The following is a 23,510-nucleotide window of genomic DNA, read 5'->3' on the forward strand; positions in this document are numbered from 1 at the left end:
TCCTGGGCTCGCGGAGGTGAGGCAAGGGGAAGAAGAAGAAAGAGAGAGTGAAATGGTGGAGGAGGAAAGAAAGGGGGAAAGGACGCGGCGACTGCGAATAGAGGTTGGGTGGAACTTGACGGCGCCAGCGACTGTTGAGTGCCGCGGCGGTGGTTACACAGAGGAGCTAAAAAAGGGCGAGAGAAAGGAAGAAGAGTGGAAATCGGGTGAGGGGGGACAGCTTGGTGTTCGCCGGTGGTGGTACGGTGGTCTCACACAATTTGCTTTTTCTATTGTTGTTGTTGTTGTTTTTGTTGTTGTTGCTTTATGTGAAGAAGATGATAATGGAGGTATAGTAGTGGTGGTGGTGATGGTAGTGATGAAGGAAATGAGGTGGTGGTGCCTTTGAATTGAATGATAGTGGTAATTAGGATTTAGGATGGTGGTGATGAAGAATTTCAGTGGTGGGTTTGGAATTGGAAAAGTGGTGGTGTAAAGTAAGTAGTGGTAGTGGGGTAATTTGGAAATTTCAAATAATTTTTTTTGGATTTGGATAGTTTTGTTAGCAAAAGTTTATGTTTCATGGATACAAATGGTACTTTCTTTTTTTTTTATTGGTAGATATGTCAACGTTTTCAACTTTCATAGGTACAAATGTTAGTTTACTCTAAAAAGATTTCAGACACAGCAATTGAATCTTTCGATTTGTGAATTTTTCACAATTTTAAAAAACACCAATAATTATCATGTTAAAATATATCACTATTCTTAATTCTATATCAAAAAAAAATATCTTATATTTTCATCACAAGTCTTTACCAATATAAATATATATATATATATATATATATATATATATATATATATATATATATATATATATATATATATATATATATATATATATATATATATAAAAGAACAACACTATCGATAATAATTGTGAAGCGCTGTCGATGTCTTTTAATTAATTTATCTGAAACATTCAAATGTCTCCGATACAAACCACTAGAACAAGAACAACACTGGCACTGTCGATGTCTTTTAATTAATTTATCTGAAACATTCAAATGTCTCCAATACAAACCACTAGAACAAGAACAACACTGGCAACAGATGTTTAGGATACTTATTTCTGTTTGTTAACGTCAGATTTGTATCTATCCCGTTTATTTGTTGAAACATATAACTAATTTAGTGTTAGTTGAACATTGATAATTTAATTTTAATTCATAGATATGCAGTAATAAACTAATATATAAAATATAAATAATCTGATGTGTTAGATAAAAATTTAATCTAACCGATGTGTAGGGGTGGCAATGGATAGGGTTTGGAGTCTATTCTAATCCTATCTATGAGAAATTATTTTATAAACTTAATCCAACCCTACTCGTGGGTTGAAAATATTCTAACCTTAATCCTACCCATTCTTAACCCACGGATATCCGATCCTACTCGCGAGTTATAAAAAAGATACAATATTATTATATAACTTGATAATTTAAAATAGAACTGACTTTTATGTAAAAAAAAGGTATTAAATTATCAATTAATAATCTTCTTTTAGTGACTAAGGATCTTTTATGTTTAGTGAGAGGACTTTAGTTCAATATCCACTTAAAACATATTTTTATATAAGTATATAATATATACATACATAGGGTGTGGATTGGTTGGGTAGAGTTGAAACTCAACCTGTACCCTATCCGACCCGCACGAAAACTTTACCCGTATCCTACCCTATCCGTTGCGGATCGGGTTAGCAACCCTATCCGATCGGATGGGGTTGAATTGGATACCCGCCAGTAAGATGTATGTTGCCACTCTTATCGATGTGGCTAGATTTTTGAGTAATACTCATTTTCATAACGTTTTTTATTCAAGTCTTATGAAAGACAAAGGTTTTGTTAGGAGATCTAATTGTACCATAGTGTTTTTGACAATATACTTGGCCGCTTAGAATTGACAAAAGGGATTATAATAAACATAACAAGATAATTGGTAGCACTCTAATTCCAAAATTAGCTAGAAATGCCGAAGAAGGATCATGGGATCACGGTATCTTGAGATTGAAGAGTTCACTACATGCAAAGAATATCACTTGCCTAGGAGAACAGACAACAGATCTCAAAAAGGTACTAACTAATCAAATAAAATAATAATCCTTAAATATGTTATGCAAGTAAGAATAAGAATCCGGCATATTTATTAAGGTGGCAAGAATTGAACCGGTTATTAAATCGTTTGAGTAACTAGTTTAATGGTTTAATTGAAATCGAATCGTAGTTAAACCAATTTAATTAAATATAATGTAAACATTTCATGAACAAATAAGACTAATGCTTTTGTAGGCTTCTGAGCTTATTATGAATAGAAAACAACTATCAATTAAATGCTTAGTAATCAAATACTGCAGAAACTGCATATATATACTTGTGTGAATGAAAGGTTGTCTTCAAATAAATTATTTTGATTGCATATATGTTTCAATACACACATCAAATCAGTAAACCATTACAAAAATTAATTTGTTGATAAAAATGATCTATCAAAGATTGAAAATTACACCTTAGTCTCCAGAAGATTGGTTCTGCTTGACTTTTTCCCACAAAATGAAGACCATTTTGCTAGCAAAATAATATTTCGAGGACCAAATATTAGATAATAAAAAAAATAAAGATAAATCATTAATTTAGTACCCGAAAGATTATGTCACTTACAATTTAGCTTCTAGAAACAAATAAATTAAACATACCTAAGAAAAATAATGTATAACAAAATACCCCAAAGTCAAAACAGCAAACTGAACATTTTAAATTGATTTTTGTCATATTTTATAGTAAAATATTTTTAAATTGGGTCAGATTCTTTTTGAGAGGAACTTGTTTGAGATTCTTGGACGGCATTATCTTGTGGTTGTTCCATCTAAATTACATACAATATATAAACTCAGAATGATAACAACTATAGCAAAATTCAGAATGACAATAAAATAAAAACTCAGCCATTAAAACAACTATAGCAAAATTCATACAATTCATATAGCATTCAATATAATTAAATTCAGCAATTCATACAGTAAATTCACCAAAATTCTCTGAAAACCTATTAGATGGAAAATACCAATTTTCCTCTCTTAGGCTTGTTAGGTCAACATAGCAGAATTTAATATAACAGAATTGAACTTATATAGCAAAATTCAAAATTCAGAGTCCAAAAATTAAATTTATATCAAATTTATATTAAGTAAAATTCAGAATTGCAGAATAATTAATCAATATAATTAACAAAATAAAAAAATTGAAAACCAGAAGAAAAACACTACATCTGAACTCAAATCTGGACTAAATTTCTCACTGAATAAAAAATTAATTGAAAAAAGTACAAACAAAAGAACTGAAGAGATTGATTCATACAGTTAATTCACCGAATAAAAAAACTTAATTGAAAAACAAAAATCTAAGAACTCACCGCGGCAGAGAGCACAGAAAGCTAGAGTTTACGGCGGCAAAATAGATGCCCGACGATGACGATGATAGCAGAAGTGCAGAATAGTTGCACGACGACAATGAAACCTTCAAATCGTTCTTTCGACGACGACCAGAGGACCAAACAATGATGACCAGAGGACCTTTGATCCGCCACGGTGGCAACGTCTGCTGGTCACTGCCGGTGTCAATTATGTTGGCGACGGTGGAGTTCCGTCTCGGCTATTGGAGGATGAATGGAAGAGGAAATTAGGTAGCGTTTGGTGGAGAGACATAGACGGAAAGACTGAGAATGAGAGACAGAGACTAAGAGACAGGGATTGAAATAAATCTCAGTATTCTGTGTTAGTGCAAAGTGGGAGACAGAAATTGAAACAAGAATGAAATTCTAATTTAATTTGTACAAAGGGTAAAATTGGAATTAATTAATTGAAATGAAGGTATTTTAGGTATAAAATGTTATTAAAGTTTCAGTCTCTATCTCTAAAAATTTTAGTCTCATGTCTCCCCACTTTTTGAAGGTATTGGAATACTGAAATTTTGGGAACAGAAACAAAAATTTTAGCACCAGTCTTTGAACCAACAAACATGATATTGAGTCCCAGTCTCTCAGTATTTGTCTCAGTACCTTAAAACAAATGCTACCTTAGGGTTGAGGGAGGCTATGTGTGACTGGCTTTTCGGATGGGTTAGGTCAGCTATGGATAATGTGTTTTGTTTTGTTTTGTTTTGTTTTGTTTTTTTGTTTTCTTTTTTGGAGCATCAAAACGACTTCGTTTTTGGTGAATATCAAAAACTGAAACTTGTGAAAATCCAGTCAGTTCGACTGGTTCACTAGTTAACTACCAATTTGATCGATTTTTTATTAGATTTTTTGCAGGACAATTTTAAAAATTAACCAGACCGGTCAAATGACAGTTCCCAATTAACTTGGTTAAACTAGTCGGTCTGATCCGGTTTTCAAAACCTTGATATTTAATCCATCTTGCCTTGTATATGAGGCATGAAGCATCATCTTTACAACCCTACAAGGGCCTTTTGTTTTATTCACAAACAGCCTTAGCAAGAAAAGAATCAAACCTTTCATTCACTAGTCCATATATAAGCTTCGATTACCTGGTACAAAACACATGTAGCTACAACTTTTTAGGCTTCTGAAATTCTACTTAGCCCTTTAATTTTGCAGCTTTTGCCTTATCCGAAACTACATATAAGAATAGAGAGATGGCAAACCAGCAAACAATGAAGCCGCTAGCCACGCTGCTTTTGGGGCTGAACTTCTGCATGTACGTCATAGTTTTGGGCATTGGTGGATGGGCCATGAACAGAGCTATAGATCATGGTTTTGTCATAGGTAAAGTGATTTCTATTTTTAAATGGTCAAGATAATCTCTAAAATATTGTGCATGCATATCTCAAGAGATCAAAGGTTTAAATTGATCACTGAAAAGTATAATTGTGAAATTTATGGCATTGGGTATAAATTGTTTAATGACATATCGTCATCTAACTGACAAAAAAATCTATTTGATTTACTATTGTATCTTTCATAATCAATTTGATGTGTCTGAAATTTTAAAAACCAAATTGAAACACATAAATTTTCAAAGACTATTTTAACTACTAACCATTTACTTTTAGCTTCTTATTTCAACTCAAAGTTATATTATCGCGTATTTGTCTGTTGATACATTTATTGAAAAATAATTTCACTTTTGTCAAGTAAATCAATGAACATTATGTAACATATAAGTATGTTCAAATGACATATGTATTACTACCATATTGACAAACTATAATAAAGAAGTGCATGTTAATTTATTGTACAAAATAAAACTTTAATATACGAAATTTTTTGAAAGATATTCTATATGAACTGAAAATGAGTCCAGAAACTATTTTTAAATTAGTAGATAAAATAAAGAATTCATAAAAAATTGTTTAGAAAAAAAAGTGACTTCATCTCCTTTAAAACGTGCCCCAATTTTAAAAATATCACTGTAATTCCTTGTGTGGCTGTTATGTTTCTAATTGTAGCATAATTTAACATGATTATGTGTGTGAAATCATGATGAATGGCAGGTGCAGGACTTGAACTACCAGCACATTTTTCACCAATACAATTCCCAATGGGAAATGCAACCACTGGGTTCTTTGTGACATTTGCTTTGATAGCTGCAGTTATTGGCGTTGGATCAGTCATCTCAGGAATCAATCACATCCGATCATGGACTTCAGAGAGCTTGCCATCTGCGGCTTCCGTTGCCACCATTGCATGGACCCTCACACTTCTTGCCATGGGGTAATCTCTTAACTTACTCATAAGAATAGAATTGAATAATAGATAAATTTGTTTATGTTGTTGCATGATATATAGTTGCTGAGTTTTAAGGTATATGGTTTATGCAGCTTTGCTTGCAAAGAGATTGAGCTAAACATCAGAAATGCCCGCTTGGTAAGAAAGAAAAATTTTGAAATTATAGGATCTACGTTTGGTGTATTCTTTTTATTTTTAATCTTAATGTTTTATGTTTCCAATTTTGAAAAAAAATATAAAAATAGAAAATATAATTTCATTAATTTTTATTTCTTTATAAATTTTTTAAAATAAAAAATATTGAAAATTAAAATTAAACATGTCTTTCATTTTCTAAAAAAGAATTATCTATTTAAAAAATTTAGATAATATAATCTTTTTATTTTTCTTTTCATTTATACATTTGTTTAGTAACGTGACAGATAAAAATAATATAGTTAAACAATAGATAAAACAAATTTATTTAAACTAATTTTATAAATAATTTTATTTTCTCATTATTTTAATACCTTTTAATTATTTTAAATTCATTTAAACATTTAAAATTAGGCAATGATTTAATAAAACAAAATGGAAGTATTTACTGCCACGTTCTTGAAGCATAAGAGCTTTGGTATGTCCAATTTTGCAGAAAACAATGGAGGCTTTTCTAATTATCCTTTCAGCTACACAGCTTTTCTACATTGCTGCTATTCATGGTGCTGCTTCATTGAGGAGATAAACTTGATAGCTTATTGTGTGTTGGTTGGCGTGTTTTTTCCTTATTTTTTTCCATCAATTTTCTTTTTTGTTTGTCTAACTATGTCTTCCTGTTTAATTTGTGATGTAATTTACATGATTGGATTTGGATTTGGATTTGTGTACATTGAGAATAAGTTGTGTACAAAGACTAAGAATAAAATTATTTGAACCATTTTTCGTTTGTTGCAAATTTTCACTCTATTTTTAACCCCAACCAAAGATGGTATAGATTGAAAAGAGTTATCCTTGGTTTAAGTGTTACTAGCTTGTTTAATTTTTTGGGCAGTTGCAAATATTTCCACTCGGCTAAATGGTTAAATAAAATATTTTATACTAACTAATGTAACTAGTACATGATAGAACGAAAAATAAAAGTTCCGAAGGGTGTTAAATAGAGTAAATACCCATAGTCGTCCCTGAGATTCACGTAAATACTCAATGTAACCTTTAAGATCTCGATTTTTTTATTGTAGTCCCCCCAAATAGAGCTCTGAGCACTCAAAATGGTCTCTAAGCATATTTTGGTGATGAGTCATCACCGAAGTGCTAACGTGGCACCCTCCTTCCTTTTCCCCCAAAATATCCCAATCCTTTCTCTTTTCTTCTCTTCTGTTTTCTTCCTCCATCGAACCTCTCATTTCTTTTCTTTTCGTCACTTTAAAATCCTCCAAGCGTAACTACTCTCTCTCCCAAAGACCATAGCTCAATGGCGGAGGGAGAAGTTGTTGCACCTTCTGCCAACCCTCTTCCCTCCGATTGCAAACGCAAGTTCGAAGATCTCGATTCTGAGCCTACCGAATCTAATGCCAAATGCAACCGTGACGATAATATGTCAATGCTGCAGTTCCCGATGATGGCGACAACAAGTGCCCTCGCCTTGACGACGACCTAGGTACTTTATTCCTCTCTTTATCTCGCGCCTCACAAATTTTTCATACAGTGATGCCAACTTCGACTTTGCATCTGTATAATTGATGATGTAATTATCATTTCAACTAAATTATCCTTTAAAAAATTGTTGATTTTGTTAATGATGTGGCGAAGAACAATGTTTCTGTGTTTTTTAACAGCTAGTGCAAATGCAAATTGTAACAACCCAGACCACCCGCTAGCACGATATTGTCTGCTTTGGCACACAAGGCCTCACGGTTTTGCCTTTGACGATAGGGATGATAGCTGAAACACTCCACACTCACTCGTCAAAATGCGTCATACTAGGGAGAGGTATCCACACCCTTATAAGGCATGCTTTGTTCTCCTCCCCAACCGATGTGGGCCTTACAATCCACCCCCTAAGGGAGCCCAACATCCTCGCTGGCACATCGATTCGGACACTGGCTCTGATACCATCTGTAACAGCCCAGACCACCCGCTAGCACAATATTGTCCGCTTTGGCACACAAGACCTCACGGTTTTGCCTTTGACGAAAGCGATGATAGCCGAAACCCTCCACACTCACTCGTCAAAATGCGTCATACTAGGGAGAGGTATCCACACCTTTATAAGGCATGCTTCGTTCTCCTCCCCAACCGATGTGGGCCTTACACAAATGGGCATTAGGAGGAGTAGTCTCACAAGCCTGCGGAAGAAGTAGTGGAAAGAGTTGATTTAGAGAGTGCTGTTATAAAGGATGGTGAACCTGCTGAGCCCAAGAATGATTCAGAGATGAGTGCAAATGAAGAAAGTTCTGGTGAAGTTGCCGAGCCAGCTGAGTCTCGGGATGTGCCATCCAAGGGCCAGGAGGTGCCTGCTGAGGATGCACATGAAAAGGCAGAGGAACCACCTAAAGAAACTAAAGAACCGACTAAGGACTCAGCCGATCAAGACCTACCACCGGGGATAAAGAACCGGATTCAGTCGATAATGCTTCAGAGAATGTGGAGATTCCCTCTGATAAGGCGTGGATTATAAAGCTACTTTATTTTGTGAGACCAGTAATACATGTTGTGGAGAAAAATATTGTAATTACTTTTACCTATCTGTATTTCACTCTAAAGGGTTTTGTTTTCTTTATTTGGATTTTGTTTTACTTGCTTTTAGCAAGATGCTTCTCCTGGCCAAAATCAACTTACGCCTGCCATTGAGACCACGACACAGAGAATTGATGTTCCTAACAATAGGGTATTCCAATTCATGTAGATAGATGCATACATTCGACTCATTTGGTGTACTTATTGGAAAGGATGGGGATACAATAAAATACCTGCAACATAATTCTGGTGCCAAGATTCAGATAACTAGGAATGCTTATGCAAACCCTCAAGACATGGGTAATAGCTCCAGATGAAAGAATGAGGAGAAAGTGATGAACAAGAAGAAGAGATGAAGTTTATGAAAATTTGGGAATTTAGAGTTAGTTATAATGGGAGGGACCAACGTGGGTACAAATTGGAAATTAGCCAGCTCAGCTAGTTGTTAGACCCTTCCAGCTTGGCAAATCGAAGCCACGTCAGCGCTCCGATGATGACTCATCACTAGAAATATGCCCAAGGACAACTTTCAGTGCTCGAAGCTCTATCTGGGCGACTACAATGGGGAAATCGGAATCTTGAGGATTACATTGATTAAGGTATTTGTGCGAATCTCAGAGATGACTATCAGTATTTCCTCGTGTTAAATATGATTAAGGTCATCATTTCGTACGCAATGATAAAATTTGTCACGTCTATTCTACTAAATTAGGATGCTAGCTATTTCATCAATAAAATTTTTTAGATTTTTGATAAAAATAAATAAATGTTATATAAAGCAAAAAATGTACCCTGTTAAGGTTTGTGATAGATGTGCCCTACTAGGATTTTCTTGTCAGTAGTAAATTACGTGTGATTGAGGGAGTGACTAGTGCAAAATAAATATATTCTGATCTACCACTAATGGCTCTTTCACTAAATCATAGAGAAAAAACAGATTGGTTAAAGGGAGAAGAGAAGTAAGTAGTGTTCTTGGAGGATGGAGATATGAAAGAATAGATAAAAGATGGATCCAAAAGTCTCATAGGGGAGGATTATAATGGATAGAAAATTTGGAATTGACACCATTGAAGCAGTCTTTTTTGTGATATGAAATTATTCGAACGGATTCAAAATTAAAGCCCATGGTGATAATATATATTTATTTATTTTCGAAAGAGAAGCTGATTAACTAAGGGTGGAAGGAGGATCACCAAGGCTGTTTAAACAATTCATGATCCATGTTAAACGGTGGAGTCTAGGTATGGCAATAGAGAATAGGGATTGTTTTTAATTGTAATAATCTTTTGATCAAACTTTGATAGTGCTAAATTCCGGTTCAAAATTATCTACAACGAAATTTAACTTTCTAATCCTAAAATTTTATAAACTGATATCTAACACACATCAAGTTTTTGGCGCCGTTGTCATGCAATGTATGTGTGCTTGTTATTAGATGTTGTATAAGAACCGCGACTAATTAACTGCTTAATTAAATAATCAAATCGCCCAAAATAGGATCCAAAAATTTAGAATGTTAATTAAAAAATTTAAATATGATATTTGGACTCAATAGATTTTTCTGAGTTGAAAAATGTAATTTTCTTTGAAAAATTGCGTAAAACCGCGTACCGATAAATTAACCGGCAGTACTGGCTTAAGTTTGTCCGGTACTGTGTGAGAATAATAAAAATAGTAGAAAACATTAGGAAATAAATTAAATTTGAAAATCGGGTACTAATTTTAAAGGTTTGGTCCAAAGTTGGACCAAATGGGCCAAAAATGCTAACTGGTTGGTTCAGACCCAAGTTGGGCCCAAGCCCAACACATATAAGATCCTTAATGAAGCTCATTTAGCCCATAACATCATAAAACACAAGTTTGCATGCTGAAATGAGTTGAGAGGAGAAAGGGGTAAGGTTACTATTCACATACAACTTTCGATGGCCATAACTCGAGCTACGGTGTTTCGATTCGTGTGTCGTCAGTGGCTACGCAAAGATCTTGCCGAGCCCGTTAGTTTTTCCTCTCGTCTTTGCAGTCCTAAGAAATTTAAAAATGTGGGTGTTGGTTTTGAGTGATTTTTTATGTTTTGATTGATTAGGTGGTTTCTAAGGTTGGACTATTGTTGGTTTGTGCCTTAAACACTATCGAAAAGGTAAAGAAACTCTTTACCTTGTAAATTTATGATTTAAATGAACCCTAGGTATTGATTTATGATAAATTATGTATGTGTAGCTTGAATTGTGAATTTTTTGAGCTTTGGGTTGATTGTTAGTGATTGGAAGCTTGGTGTGGACACAAATTTGGTGCATAGCATATATTGGGAATCGGCCAAGGTATGGTTTTGGTTTTCTCTATGTAATATGTAATATTTCTGGATACTTAGGCTAGTAGACCATAGGATAGGATTGAAATTGATTGTTGATAATTGTGATGTATGATGATTTTGATGATTGCGATGAGTATGGTGGATGATGGGGTTGAATTATGAAGTTGGATGGAATAATGATGATTGTGTGGGGTGATAATGAATTATTATGTGTGTTGATATTGAGATAGGATAAGTGATGCTTATGAGCAGTGAGATTATGTTAAACTTGCTAATATTGGAATATTGATGTACAATTGTGGAGTTGTTGTATTTATGAAGGAGAAATTGATTTATATAGGTGTTAAGTTGGTTGAATTGTGATGGACAAGTAAAGTATAGCATTTGGTTGTATTTTATGGTGAAATTGAATAGGCTTGGAATTGGTTTGGTGGTGAATTTTGAAGGTTTGAGAATCTAGTGAACTTTTTGTAAAAACTATTTTTTGGTGAACTTTGACGGATCATATCTTGAGCTACAATTTTTGAAATTAAATGATTTTTGTATCAAATTAAAGATAATTTAAAGAGGTTTAAAATGGTATAGATTTTGTAGAAATCAGAATTTTGTAGAAAAAGATATGATTGTGTGCGCACGCACATTGCTGTGCGCATGCTTTGAACAGTGACTATATTTTGACTTGTGTGTACGCACAGCCTTGTGCGCACGCAAACCCTATAAAATTTTGAAAATGTGCTTACACACACATTGGTGCGCACGCACACAGGGAGATGCATTCTGTTGAGAGCGCTAGCATACTCTGGTGCTCACACACACCCTACGATTTTTGCTTGTTGTGCGTACGCATAACATCATGCGCATGCACACACTGGGAAGTGCATTCTGTTGAGGGCGTTCGCACGTATCTGTGCGCGCGTTTAAAATAAAAACTTTTACCTTCTGTGCGTACACACACCTCTATGCATACACACACTTCTCAAAAATTCTTCTGGGAGTGCGTACGCACAACCCTATGCGTACGCACACTACGCTATTTTTCAATGAAAATCTTATTTTTTTACTATTTTACCTTCTCGATCAGCTTGTAAACTTCCGAAACACCTAACTAAGATTCTTTAGCTTGTTTTTAGGCGTCAAAACATAGGGAATGCTTTAGGTAAGTTTAATTAGGTATTCTCTGGCAAAAAGCTTAGAAGACGGGGGCTTAGATTTCTGAAGCTTGCGAGTGGACCGTTGGAGTATTATGTTGATGATGATTATGGCAAACTGTGGAAGAATTAATGATGGTTGAGAGGAGTCTGGGACTCAGAGAGGACTGAACAGTAAAGATGATTTCTGAAAAACTACTGAATTACTGTTTTATACTGAGATTGTTGAGACGCCATGCACCTGGTAGGGACGGTGATTAATCTCGCCTGTCGAGGTCACGGCGGCGGCGTAAGGGTGGTGGTTTGTCCCGCTTACGTTAAGATGTGAGGTCTGTGGCAGAGTATCTTGCTCGCATCCTTTCGGATCACAAGAGTGTGCCGGACACTATATCCTTGGACCGTGTACCGGGCACGATATCCTTGGGGGTACCCATTTTATACGTCACCGAAAGGAGATATCTCAGGGGGATGTGTTGGGTTCGCAAGTTGAACCGACAATGTGATATCACATCCAATAGGTCAGGCATTCATCATGTGCATCTTCTATATGGTTGTTTGCTTTGTTTACTTGCATTGTTTGCCTATTTGTATAATGGTGGACGAAATTGTGATCCTCAAAGTTGGTCTCTTTGTATTTGTATGAAATCAAAAATACCCCAAAGAGATCATGGTGTGATAAATTGGGATCTTAATAATCCCTGGTGTGATCATAACTCCGTTCAACTTAACCAGCAAGTGTACTGGGTCATCCAAGTAATACCTTACGTGAGTAAGGGTCGATCCCACAGAGATTATTGGTATGAAGCAAGCTATGGTCACCTTGTAAATCTCAGTTAGGCAGATTAAATTGGTTTATGATGAGTTCGAAAATTAATAATAAATAGACAATAAAAAGGGATAGAAATACTTATGTAAATCAATAATGGAAATTTCAGATAGGCGTATGGAGATGCTGCGCTCCTCTTGAATCTCTACTTTCTTATTACATTCATCCAATCCTTCTTACTCTTTTCCATGGCAAGCTGTATGTAGGGCATCACCGTTGTCAATGGCTATATCCCATCCTCTCAGTGAAAATGTTCCTATGCTCTGTCATAGCACGGCTAATCATCTGTCGGTTCTCAATCAGGTTGGAATAGAATCCCTTGATTCTTTTGAGTTTGTCATCACGCCCAGCCTTCAGGAGTTTGAAGCTCGTCACAGTCATTCAATCCCAGAATCCTACTCGGAATACCATAGACAAGGTTTAGACTTTCTGGATCCTCATGAATGCCGCCATCTATCTAACTTATACCACGAAGATTCTGTTGGGGAATCTAAGAGATATGCGCCCGGCCTAAAGTAGAACGGAAGTGGTTGTCAGTCATGCGCGTTCATAGGTGAGAATGATGATGAGTGTCACGGATCATCACATTTATCAAGTTGAAGTGCAACGTATATCTTGGAATAAGAATAAAAGAGAATTGAATAAAAAGTAATAGTAATTGTATTGAAACTTGAGGTACAGCAGAGCTCCACACCCTTAATCTATGGTGTGCAGAAACTCCACTGTTGAAAATACATAAGTAAAAGGTTCAGGCATGGCCGAATGGCCAGCCCCCTGAATGATCAAGAGACCGAATGATCAAAGACTACAAAGTCAAAAGATTAAACTATCAAAAGATGTCTAATACAATAGCAACTTATCCTACTTATACTAGACTAGCTACTAGGGTTTACATGAGTAAGTAATTGATGCACAAATCCACTTCCGGGGCCCACTTGGTGTATGCTTGGGCTGAGCTTGATCTATCCACGAGCTGAGGCTTTTCTTGGAGTTGAACTCCAAGTTATAACGTGTTTTGGGCATTCAACTCCGGATCATGACGTGTTTCTGGCGTTTAACTCCAGACAGCAGCATGTACTTGGCGTTCAACGCCAAGTTACGTCATCAATTTCCGAATAAAGTATGGACTATTATATATTTCTGAAAAGCTCTGGATATCTACTTTCCAACGCCGTTGAGAGCACGTCAATTGGAGTTCTGTAGCTCCAGAAAATCCATTTTGAGTGCAGGGAGTTCAGATTCCAACAGCATCAGCAGTCCTTTTGTCAGCCTTTTTCAGAGTTTTGCTCAAGTCCCTCAATTTCAGCCAGAAATTACCTAAAATCACAGAAAAACACACAAACTCATAGTAAAGTCCAGAAATGTGAATTTAACATAAAAACTAATGAAAACATCCTTAAAAGTAGCTTGAACTTACTAAAAACTACCTAAAAACAATGCCAAAAAGCGTATAAATTATCCGCTCATCACAACACCAAACTTAAATTGTTGCTTGTCCCCAAGCAACTGAAAATCAAATAGGATAAAAAGAAGAGAATATACTATAAATTCCAGAATATCAATGAATATTAATTATAATTAGATGAGCGGGACTTGTAGCTTTTTGCTTCTGAACAGTTTTGGCATCTCACTTTTTCCTTTGAAGTTTAGAATGATTGGCTTCTCTAGGAACTTAGAATTTCGGATAGTGTTATTGACTTTCCTAGTTAATTATGTTGATTCTTTGAACACAGCTACTTATGAGTCTTGGTCGTGGCCCTAAGCATTTTGTTTTCCAGTATTACCACCGGATACATAAATGCCACAGACACATGACTGGGTGAACCTTTTCAGATTGTGACTCAGCTTTGCTAGAATCCCCAGTTAGAGGTGTCCAGAGCTCTTAAGCACACTCTTTTGCTTTGAATCACGACTTTAACCACTCAGTTCCAAGCTTTTCACTTGGACCTTCATGACACAAGCACATGGTTAGGGACAGCTTGATTTAGCCGCTTAGGCCTGGATTTTATTTCCTTAGGCCCTCCTATCCATTGATGCTCAAAGCCTTGGATCCTTTTTACCCTTGCCTTTTGGTTTTAAGGGCTATTGGCTTTTTCTGCTTGCTTTTTCTTTTTCTTTCTATTTTTTTTCGCCATTTTTTTTCGCAAGCTTCTTCTTTTTCACTGCTTTTTCTTGCTTCAAGAATCAATTTTATGATTTTTCAGATAATCAATAACATTTCTCTTTGTTCATCATTCTTTCAAGATAAAAAATATGCACTGTTCAAGCATTCATTCAGAAAACAAAAAGTATTGTCACCACATCAATATAATTAAATTAAATTCAATGATAAATTCGAAATTCATGTACTTCTTGTTCTTTTGAATTAAAACATTTTTCATTTAAGAGAGGTGAAGGATTAATGGGTTTTATTCATACCTTTAAGGCATGGTTACTACATACTAATGATCATGAAGTAGAGACACAAAACATAGATAAACACAACATTCAAAACCGAAAACAGAAAGAAATAAAGAACAAGGAATGAATCCACCTTTAGTGGCGTCTTCTTCTTGAAGGACCAACAATGTCCTTAAGCTCTTCTATGTCCCTTCCTTACCTTTGTTGCTCCTCCCTCATTGCTCTTTGATCTTCTCTTATTTCATGGAGAATGATGGAGTGCTCATGATGTTCCACCCTTAATTGTTCAACATTATGGCTCAAATCTTCTAAGGAAGTGTTGAGTTGTTCCCAATAATTGTTGGGAGGAAAGTGCATCCCTTGAGGCATCTCAGGGATTTCTTGATGATGAGCTTCCTCATGCATCTCTTGAGAACCGTGAGGGGTCTCTCTTGCTTGCTCCATCCTCTTCTTGGTGATGGGCTTATCCTCTTCAATGGAGATGTCTCCTTCTATGATAACTCCAGCTGAGTAACATAGATGGCAAATAAGGTGAGGAAAAGCTAGCTTTGCCATGGTGGAGGGCTTGTCGGCTATTTTGTAGATTTCATTGGAGATGACCTCATGAACTTCTACTTCCTCTCCAATCATGATGCTATGAATCATGATGGCCCGATCCACAGTAACTTCAGATCGGTTGCTAGTGGGAATGATGGAGCATTGAATGAACTCCAACCATCCTCTAGCTACAGGCTTGAGGTCCAGTCTTCTTAGTTGGACTGGCTTGCCTTTGGAGTCTCTCTTCCATTGAGCTCCTTCCACACATATGTCCATAAGGACTTGGTCCAACCTTTGATTAAAGTTGACCCTTCTAGTGTAGGGGCGTTCATCTCCTTGCATCATGGGCAAGTGAAACGCCAACCTCACATTTTCCGGACTAAAATCTAAGTATTTCCCCCAAACCATTGTGAGATAATTCTTTGGACTCGGGTTCATACTTTGATCATGGTTCCTATTGATCCATGCATTGGCATAGAACTCTTGAACCATTAAGATTCCGACTTGTTGCATGGGGTTGGTCAGGACTTCCCAACCTCTTCTTCGGATTTCATGTCGGATCTCCGGATACTCATTTTTCTTGATCTTGAAAGGGACCTCAGGGATCACCTTCTTCTTTGCCACAACATCATAGAAGTGGTCTTGATGGCTTTTGGAGATGAATCTTTCCAGCTCCCATGACTCGGAGGTGGAAGCTTTTGTCTTCCCTTTTCCTTTTCTAGAGGATTTTCCGGCCTTAGGTGCCATTGATGGTAGTGGAAAACAAAAAAGATTGTGCTTTGACCACACCAAACTTAAAATATTGCTCGTCCTCGAGCAATAGAAGAAAGAAGAGAAGAAGAAGAAGAAGAGAATATGGTAGAGAGGGAGAGATGTAGGTTCGGCCAAGGTGAAGAAGAGGGGGTTGTGTTGTGTGAAAATGAAGTAGAATGGAAGGGTATATATAGCGAGAGGGGAGAGTGAAGTTTCGGCCATATAGGGTGGGAATGGGTGGGAAAATGTTTTTGAATTTTTGAAGGTAGGTGGGGTTTATGGGGAAGAGTGGATGGATGTGAGTGGTGAAGGGGGTGATTGGGAAGAGGGATTGAGGTGATTGGTGAAGAGTGTTGGGAAGTGTGACATGGGGAATACTCATCACAAAAATAGGATTAGGAGGTAAGGTGGGAATATAGTAGGTGGGGATCCTGTGGGGTCCACAGATCCTGAGGTGATCCTGTGGGGTCCACAGATCCTGAGGTGTCAAGGAATTCCATCCCTGCACCAAATAGGCATGTAAAATGCCTTTGCACACCATTCTGGCGTTTAAACGCCGTGTGGTTCACATTCTGGGCGTTCAACGCCCATGTAAAGCATGTTTCTGGCGTTGAACACCAGTTTCATGCTTGTTACTGGCGTTCAGCGCCAGCTTTTCTTCTCTAGGCACATTCCTGGCGTTCAGCGCCAGAATGTTGCTTGTTTCTGGCGTTCAGCGCCAGGTTGATGCTCTATTCTGGCGTTGAATGCCAGCCAGATGCTCCTTACTGGCGTTGAACGCCAGCCTGTGCTTCCTCCAGGGTGTGATTTTTCTTCTGCTGTTTTTGATTCTGTTTTTAATTTTTATATTTTTTTCGTGACTCCTCATGATCATATACCTAATAAAACACAAAATAAAATAAAATAATATAAAATAAAAATAAGATAAAATTGGGTTGCCTCCCAACAAGCGCTTCTTTAGTGTCAATAGCTTGACAGTGGCTCTCATGGAGCCACAAGGTGATCAGGTCAATGTTGTATAGTCCCAACACCAAACTTAGAGTTTGGATATGGGATCTTAACACCAAACTTAGAGTTTGGTTGTGGCCTCCTGATGAGCGGATAATTTGTACGCTTTTTGGCATTGTTTTTAGTATGTTTTTAGTATGATCTAGTTAGTTTTTAGTATATTTTTATTAGTTTTTAGTTAAAATTCACTTTTCTGGACTTTACTATGAGTTTGTGTGTTTTTCTGTGATTTCAGGTATTTTCTGGCTGAAATTGAGGGACCTGAGCAAAAATCTGATTCAGAGACTAAAAAGGACTGCAGATGCTGTTGGATTCTGACCTCCCTACACTCGAAGTGGATTTTCTGGAGCTACAAAAGCCCAATTAGCGCGCTCTCAATGGCGTTGGAAAGTAGACATCCTGAGCTTTCCAGCAATATATGATAGTCCATACTTTGCCCAAGATTTGATGGCCCAAACCGGCGTTCAAAGTCACCCTCAGGAATTCCAGCGTTAAACGCCGGAACTGGCACAAGGATGGGAGTTAAACGCCCAAACTGGCATAAAAGCTGGCGTTTAACTCCAAGAAGAGTCTCTACACGAAAATGCTTCAATGCTCAGCCCAAGCACACACCAAGTGGGCCCAGAAGTGGATTTTTATGTCATTTACTCATCTCTGTACACCCTAGGCTACTAGTTTTCTATAAGTAGGACATTATACTATTGTATTTTCATCTTGGTTCTTCTGGTTCCCTCTCTGGGGCCGAAACCAATGATCACACTATCACTTATGTATTTTCAACGGTGGAGTTTCTACACACCATAGATTAAGGTGTGGAGCTCTGCTGTACCTCGAGTATTAATGCAATTACTATTGTTCTTCTATTCAATTCCGCTTGTTCTTGTTCTAAGATATCACTTGTTCTTCAACTTGATGAATGTGATGATCCATGACACTCATCATCATTCTCACCTATGAACGTGTGACTGACAACCACCTCCGTTCTACCTTCGATTGGGTGAATATCTCTTGGATTCTTTAACCGGAATCTTCGTGGTATAGGCTAGAACTGATGGCGGCATTCAAGAGAATCCGGAAGGTCTAACCTTGTCTGTGGTATTCTGAGTAGGATTCAATGATTGAATGACTGTGACGTGCTTCAAACTCCTGAGGGCGGGGCGTTAGTGACAGACGTAAAAGAATCACTGGATTCTATTCTGGCCTGATTGAGAACCGACATATGGATAGCCGTGCCGTGACAGGGTGCGTTGAACATTTCCACTGAGAGGATGGGAGGTAGCCACTGACAACGGTGAAACCCTTGCTTAAGCTTGCCATGGAAAGGAGTAAGAAGGATTGGATGAAGACAGTAGGAAAGCAGAGAGACGGAAGGGAAAGCATCTTCATACGCTTATCTGAAATTCCTACCAATGAATTACATAAGTATCTCTATCTTTATCTTTATGTTTTATGCGTTTATCACTATACCCATTTGAGTTTGCCTGACTAAGATTTACAAGGTAACCATAGCTTGCTTCATACCAACAATCTCTGTGGGATCGACCCTTACTCGCGTAAGGTTTATTACTTGGACGACCCAGTACACTTGCTGGTTAGTTGTGCGAAGTTGTGTTTATGCCATGGTATTGAACACCAAGTTTTTGGTTTCATTATCGGGGATTATTTGATTTGTGAAAAGTGTTGATCACAATTTCGCGCTATCAAGTTTTTGGCGCCGTTGCCGGGGATTGTTCGAGTATGGACAATTGACGGTTCATCTTGTTGCTTAGATTAGGTATTTTTTTTTCTTCAGAGTTCTTAAGAATGAATTCTAGAGTTTCATGATGATTTGTTGAAGTCTGGCTGGCTGTGAAGCCATGTCTAATTTCATTGGACCGAGGTTTCAACCTATCATCACAAGAGCTTGTTGATTTCTATCAATCTTGCTATTGGAGCAGTGATCTGCTAAGGCTTGGCTGGCCTTTGGCCATGTCTAGTGTTTTGGACCGAAGCTTTCTTTGAAAGCTTGGCTGGCTATGAAGCCATGTTTAATTCCTGGACCAGAGTCTTAGACTAAACATTGCATGATTCCTGGAATTCTCATTAAGAATTTTGATATCTTTATTTTCTTTTCCACTTAATTTTCGAAAAACACAAAAAAAATTTTACAAAGTCATAAAATCCAAAAATATTTCTTGTTTGAGTCTAGTGTCTCATGTTAAGTTTGGTGTCAATTGCATGCATTCATTCATGTGTCTTAGTGATCTTCAAGATGTTCTTGATGATTTCTTACTCTAATCTTTAAATTCTCTTGACTTGAGTGTTTTGTGTGTCTCATATGCATTCTCATTAGTGTCAGTAGTATACAAACTGCTAAGTTTGGTGTCTTGCATGCATTGTTATTTGATTCTTGTTGCATTTTGATTTATCCTTATTATTAAAAATCCAAAAATATTTTTAATTTGTGTCTTCTCAAGTCAATAATACAGAGAATTGAAGATTCAGAACATACAGCAGAGGAATTACACAGAAAAAGCTGGGCGTTCAAAATGCCCAGTGAAGAAGGACAGACTGGCGTTTAAACGCCAGCCAGGGTACCTGGTTGGGCGTTTAACGCCCAAAAGGGTATAGTTTTGGGCGTTAAACGCCAGAATGTGCACCATTCTGGGCGTTTAACGCCAGGATGGCACAAGAGGGAAGATTTTGTTTTTAATGCAGATTTTTTTTTTCAGTTTTCAAACTTTTTCAAAATCAAATCTTTTTCAAATCATATCTTTTCAATCATATGTTTTCAAAATCAATTTCTTTCTATTTTTAAAAATACTTGCTATTAATTAATGATTTGATTCAACATTTCAAGTATGTTGCCTTTTCTGTTGAGAAAGGTTTAATGTTTGAATCATATCTTTTCTTGTTAGCCAAGTTTTTAATTTTCAAAATCAAATCTTTTTAAAATGTTTTTCAAATCATATTTTCTCAATCACATCTTTTTAAAACTAATCATATCTTCTTAACCACATCTTTTTCAAAATAGTTTTCAATCAAATCTTTTTTATTTCTAATTTCAAAATCTTTTTCAAAAATCACTTGATTTCTTTCCCACTTTCATTTTCGAAAATCAATTAGTGTTTTTCAAAATGTTTTCAAAATCTTTTACTTGATTTTCGAAAATTACTTCCCTTCTTCTCACATCCTTCTATTTTATGGACTAACACTATTCCTAAATGCAAAATTCGAACTCCATCTTCTTTGATAAAGTTCAAATTTTCTACTTCTGTCTTCTACTTTTCTTTTCCTCTGACACCTAAAGGAATCTCTATACTGTGACATAGAGGATTTCACATTTTCTTGTTCCCTTCTCTTTCTTATGAGCAGGAGCAAGGACAAAAGCATTCTTGTTGAGGCTGATCCTGAACCTGAAAGGACCTTGAAGAGAAAGCTAAGAGAAACCAAAGCACAACTCTCTGTAGAGGACCTAACAGAAATCTTCAAAGAAGAAGAACCTATGGCAGCCGAAAACAACAACAATGCCAACAATGCAAGGAAGGTGCTGGGTGACTTTACTGCACCTACTCCCGACTTTTATGGGAGAAGCATCTCTATCCCTGCCATTGGAGCAAACAACTTTGAGCTTAAGCCTCAATTAGTTTCTCTAATGCAACAGAATTGCAAGTTCCATGGACTTCCATTGGAAGATCCTCATCAGTTCTTAGCTGAATTCTTGCAAATCTGTGACACTGTCAAGACTAATGGGGTTGACCCTGAGGTCTACAGACTTATGCTATTCCCTTTTGCTGTAAGAGACAGAGCTAGGACATGGTTGGACTCACAACCTAAAGAAAGCCTGGACTCTTGGGAAAAGCTAGTCAATGCCTTCTTGGCAAAGTTCTTTCCACCTCAAAAATTGAGTAAGCTTAGAGTGGAAGTCCAAACCTTCAGACAGAAGGAAGGAGAATCCCTCTATGAAGCTTGGGAAAGATACAAACAATTAATCAGAAAGTGTCCTTCTGATATGCTTTTTGAATGGAGCATCATAGGTATTTTCTATGATGGTCTCTCTGAACTATCCAAAATGTCTTTGGATAGCTCTGCTGGAGGATCTCTTCATCTGAAGAAGACGCCTACAGAAGCTCAAGAGCTGATTGAAATGGTTGCAAATAACCAATTCATGTACACTTCTGAAAGAAATCCTGTGAACAACGGGACTAGTCAGAAGAAAGGAGTTCTTGAGATTGACACTCTGAATGCCATATTGGCTCAGAATAAAATATTGACTCAACAAGTCAATATGATTTCTCAAAGTCTGTCTGGAATGCAAAATGCACCAAGCAGTACTAAGGAGGCTTCAACTGAGGAAGAAGCTTATGATCCTGAGAACCCTTCAATGGAAGAGATGAATTACATGGGAAAATCCTATGGAAACACCTATAATCCTTCATGGAGAAATCATCCAAATCTCTCATGGAAGGATCAACGGAGACCTCAACAAGGTTTCAACAATAATAATGGTGGAAGAAACAGGTTTAGCAATAGCAAGCCTTTTCCATCATCTTCTCAGCAACAGACAGAGAGTTCTAAGCAGAATACCTCTGACTTAGTAACCATGGTCTCTGATCTAATCAAAATCACTCAAAGTTTCATGACTGAAACAAGGTCCTCCATTAGAAACTTGGAGGCACAAGTGGGTCAGCTGAGCAAGAGAATTACTGAACTCCCTCCTAGTACTCTCCCAAGCAATACAGAAGAAAATCCAAAAGGAGAGTGCAAGGCCATCAACATGGCCGAATTTTGGGAGGAAGGAGAGGCAGTGAACAACACTGAGGAAGACCTCAATGGACGTCCACTGGCCTCCAATGAGTTCCCCAATGAGGAACCATGGGAATCTGAGGCTCAAAATGAGACCATAGAGATTCCATTGGACTTACTTCTGCCATTCATGAGCTTTGATGAGTATTCTTCCTCTGAAGAGGATGAGTATGTCACTGAAGAGCAAGTTGTAAATACCTTGGAGCAATCATGAAGCTAAATAACAAGTTGTTTGGAAATGAGACTTGGGAGGATGAACCCCCTTTGCTCACCAAAGAACTGGATGACTTGTCTAGGCAGAAATTACCTCAAAAGAGACAGGATCCTGGGAAGTTTTCAATACCTTGTACCATAGGCACCATGACCTTCAAGAAGGCCTTGTGTGACTTAAGGTCAAGTGTAAACCTCATGCCTCTCTCTGTAATGGAGAAGTTAGGGATCTCTGAGGTGCAAGCTGCAAAAATCTCACTAGAGATGGCAGACAATTCAAGAAAACAAGCCTATGGACTTGTAGAGGATGTTCTGGTAAAAGTTGAAGACCATTACATCCCTACTGATTTCATAGTCCTAGAGACTGGGAAGTGCATGGATGAATCCATCATCCTTGGCAGACCCTTCCTAGCCACAGCAAGGGCTGTGATTGATGTTGATAGAGGAGACTTGATCATTCAAGTGAATGAAGAATCCTTTGTGTTTGAGACTCAAGGATATCCCTCTGTCACCATGGAGAGGAAGCATGAAGAGCTTCTCTCAAAACAGAGCCAAACAGAGCCCCCACAGTCAAACTCTAAGTTTGGTGTTGGGAGGTTCCAACATTGCTCTGAGCATTTCTGAGGCTCCATGAGAGCCCTCTGTCAAGCTACTGACATTAAAGAAGCGCTTGTTAGGAGGCAACCCAATGTTATATTTCATATATTTTTCTTTGTTATTTTATGTTCTTTTGTAGGTTGATGATCATGAGAAGTCACAAAATCAATGAAAAAAGCAAAAACAGAATGAAAAACAGGAAGAAAAATAGCACACCCTGGAGGAAGAACTTACTGGCGTTTAAACGCCAGTAAGGCTAGCTGTTGGGCGTTTAACGCCCAGTCTGGCACCATTCTGGGCGTTTAACGCCAGAAAGGGGCACCAGACTGGCGTTAAACGCCAGAAAAGGGCAAGAAGCTGGCGTTAAACGCCAAAAATGGGCACCAGCCCGGCGTTTAACACCAGAAATGGCTAAAAACGCATTTTTGCATGCCAT

General features: G+C 37.3%; 1 protein-coding gene and 1 non-coding gene across 2 annotated transcripts; one reads left to right on the plus strand and one right to left on the minus strand.

Annotated features, from left to right (window-relative positions):
- Positions 1 to 4,590: 4,590 nt before the first annotated feature.
- Positions 4,591 to 6,718, plus strand: LOC112790659 (membrane protein PM19L). Its single transcript, XM_025833171.3, has 4 exons — positions 4,591 to 4,824; positions 5,553 to 5,772; positions 5,880 to 5,925; positions 6,419 to 6,718. Exons 1-4 carry the CDS (start codon positions 4,695 to 4,697, stop codon positions 6,506 to 6,508), a joined length of 486 nt encoding a protein of 161 aa, XP_025688956.1. The 5' UTR covers positions 4,591 to 4,694; the 3' UTR covers positions 6,509 to 6,718.
- Positions 6,719 to 21,371: 14,653 nt separating this feature from the next.
- On the minus strand, positions 21,372 to 21,479 carry LOC112793877 (small nucleolar RNA R71). Its single transcript, XR_003198566.1, has one exon. It is a non-coding gene; the product is annotated as a small nucleolar RNA R71 (small nucleolar RNA).
- Positions 21,480 to 23,510: the final 2,031 nt, after the last annotated feature.

Source organism: Arachis hypogaea, chromosome 3 (genome assembly GCF_003086295.3).
Source record: "Arachis hypogaea cultivar Tifrunner chromosome 3, arahy.Tifrunner.gnm2.J5K5, whole genome shotgun sequence".
NCBI classification, from domain to species: domain Eukaryota; kingdom Viridiplantae; phylum Streptophyta; class Magnoliopsida; order Fabales; family Fabaceae; genus Arachis; species Arachis hypogaea.

Coding starts and splice junctions, on each gene's coding strand:
- LOC112790659 (XM_025833171.3), top strand. CDS start 4,695: ATGGCAAACCAGCAAACAATGAAGCCGCTAGCCACGCTGCTTTTGGGG. Junction 4,825..5,552: donor AGATCATGGTTTTGTCATAG/GTAAAGTGATTT, acceptor GATGAATGGCAG/GTGCAGGACTTGAACTACCA. Junction 5,926..6,418: donor ACATCAGAAATGCCCGCTTG/GTAAGAAAGAAA, acceptor CCAATTTTGCAG/AAAACAATGGAGGCTTTTCT.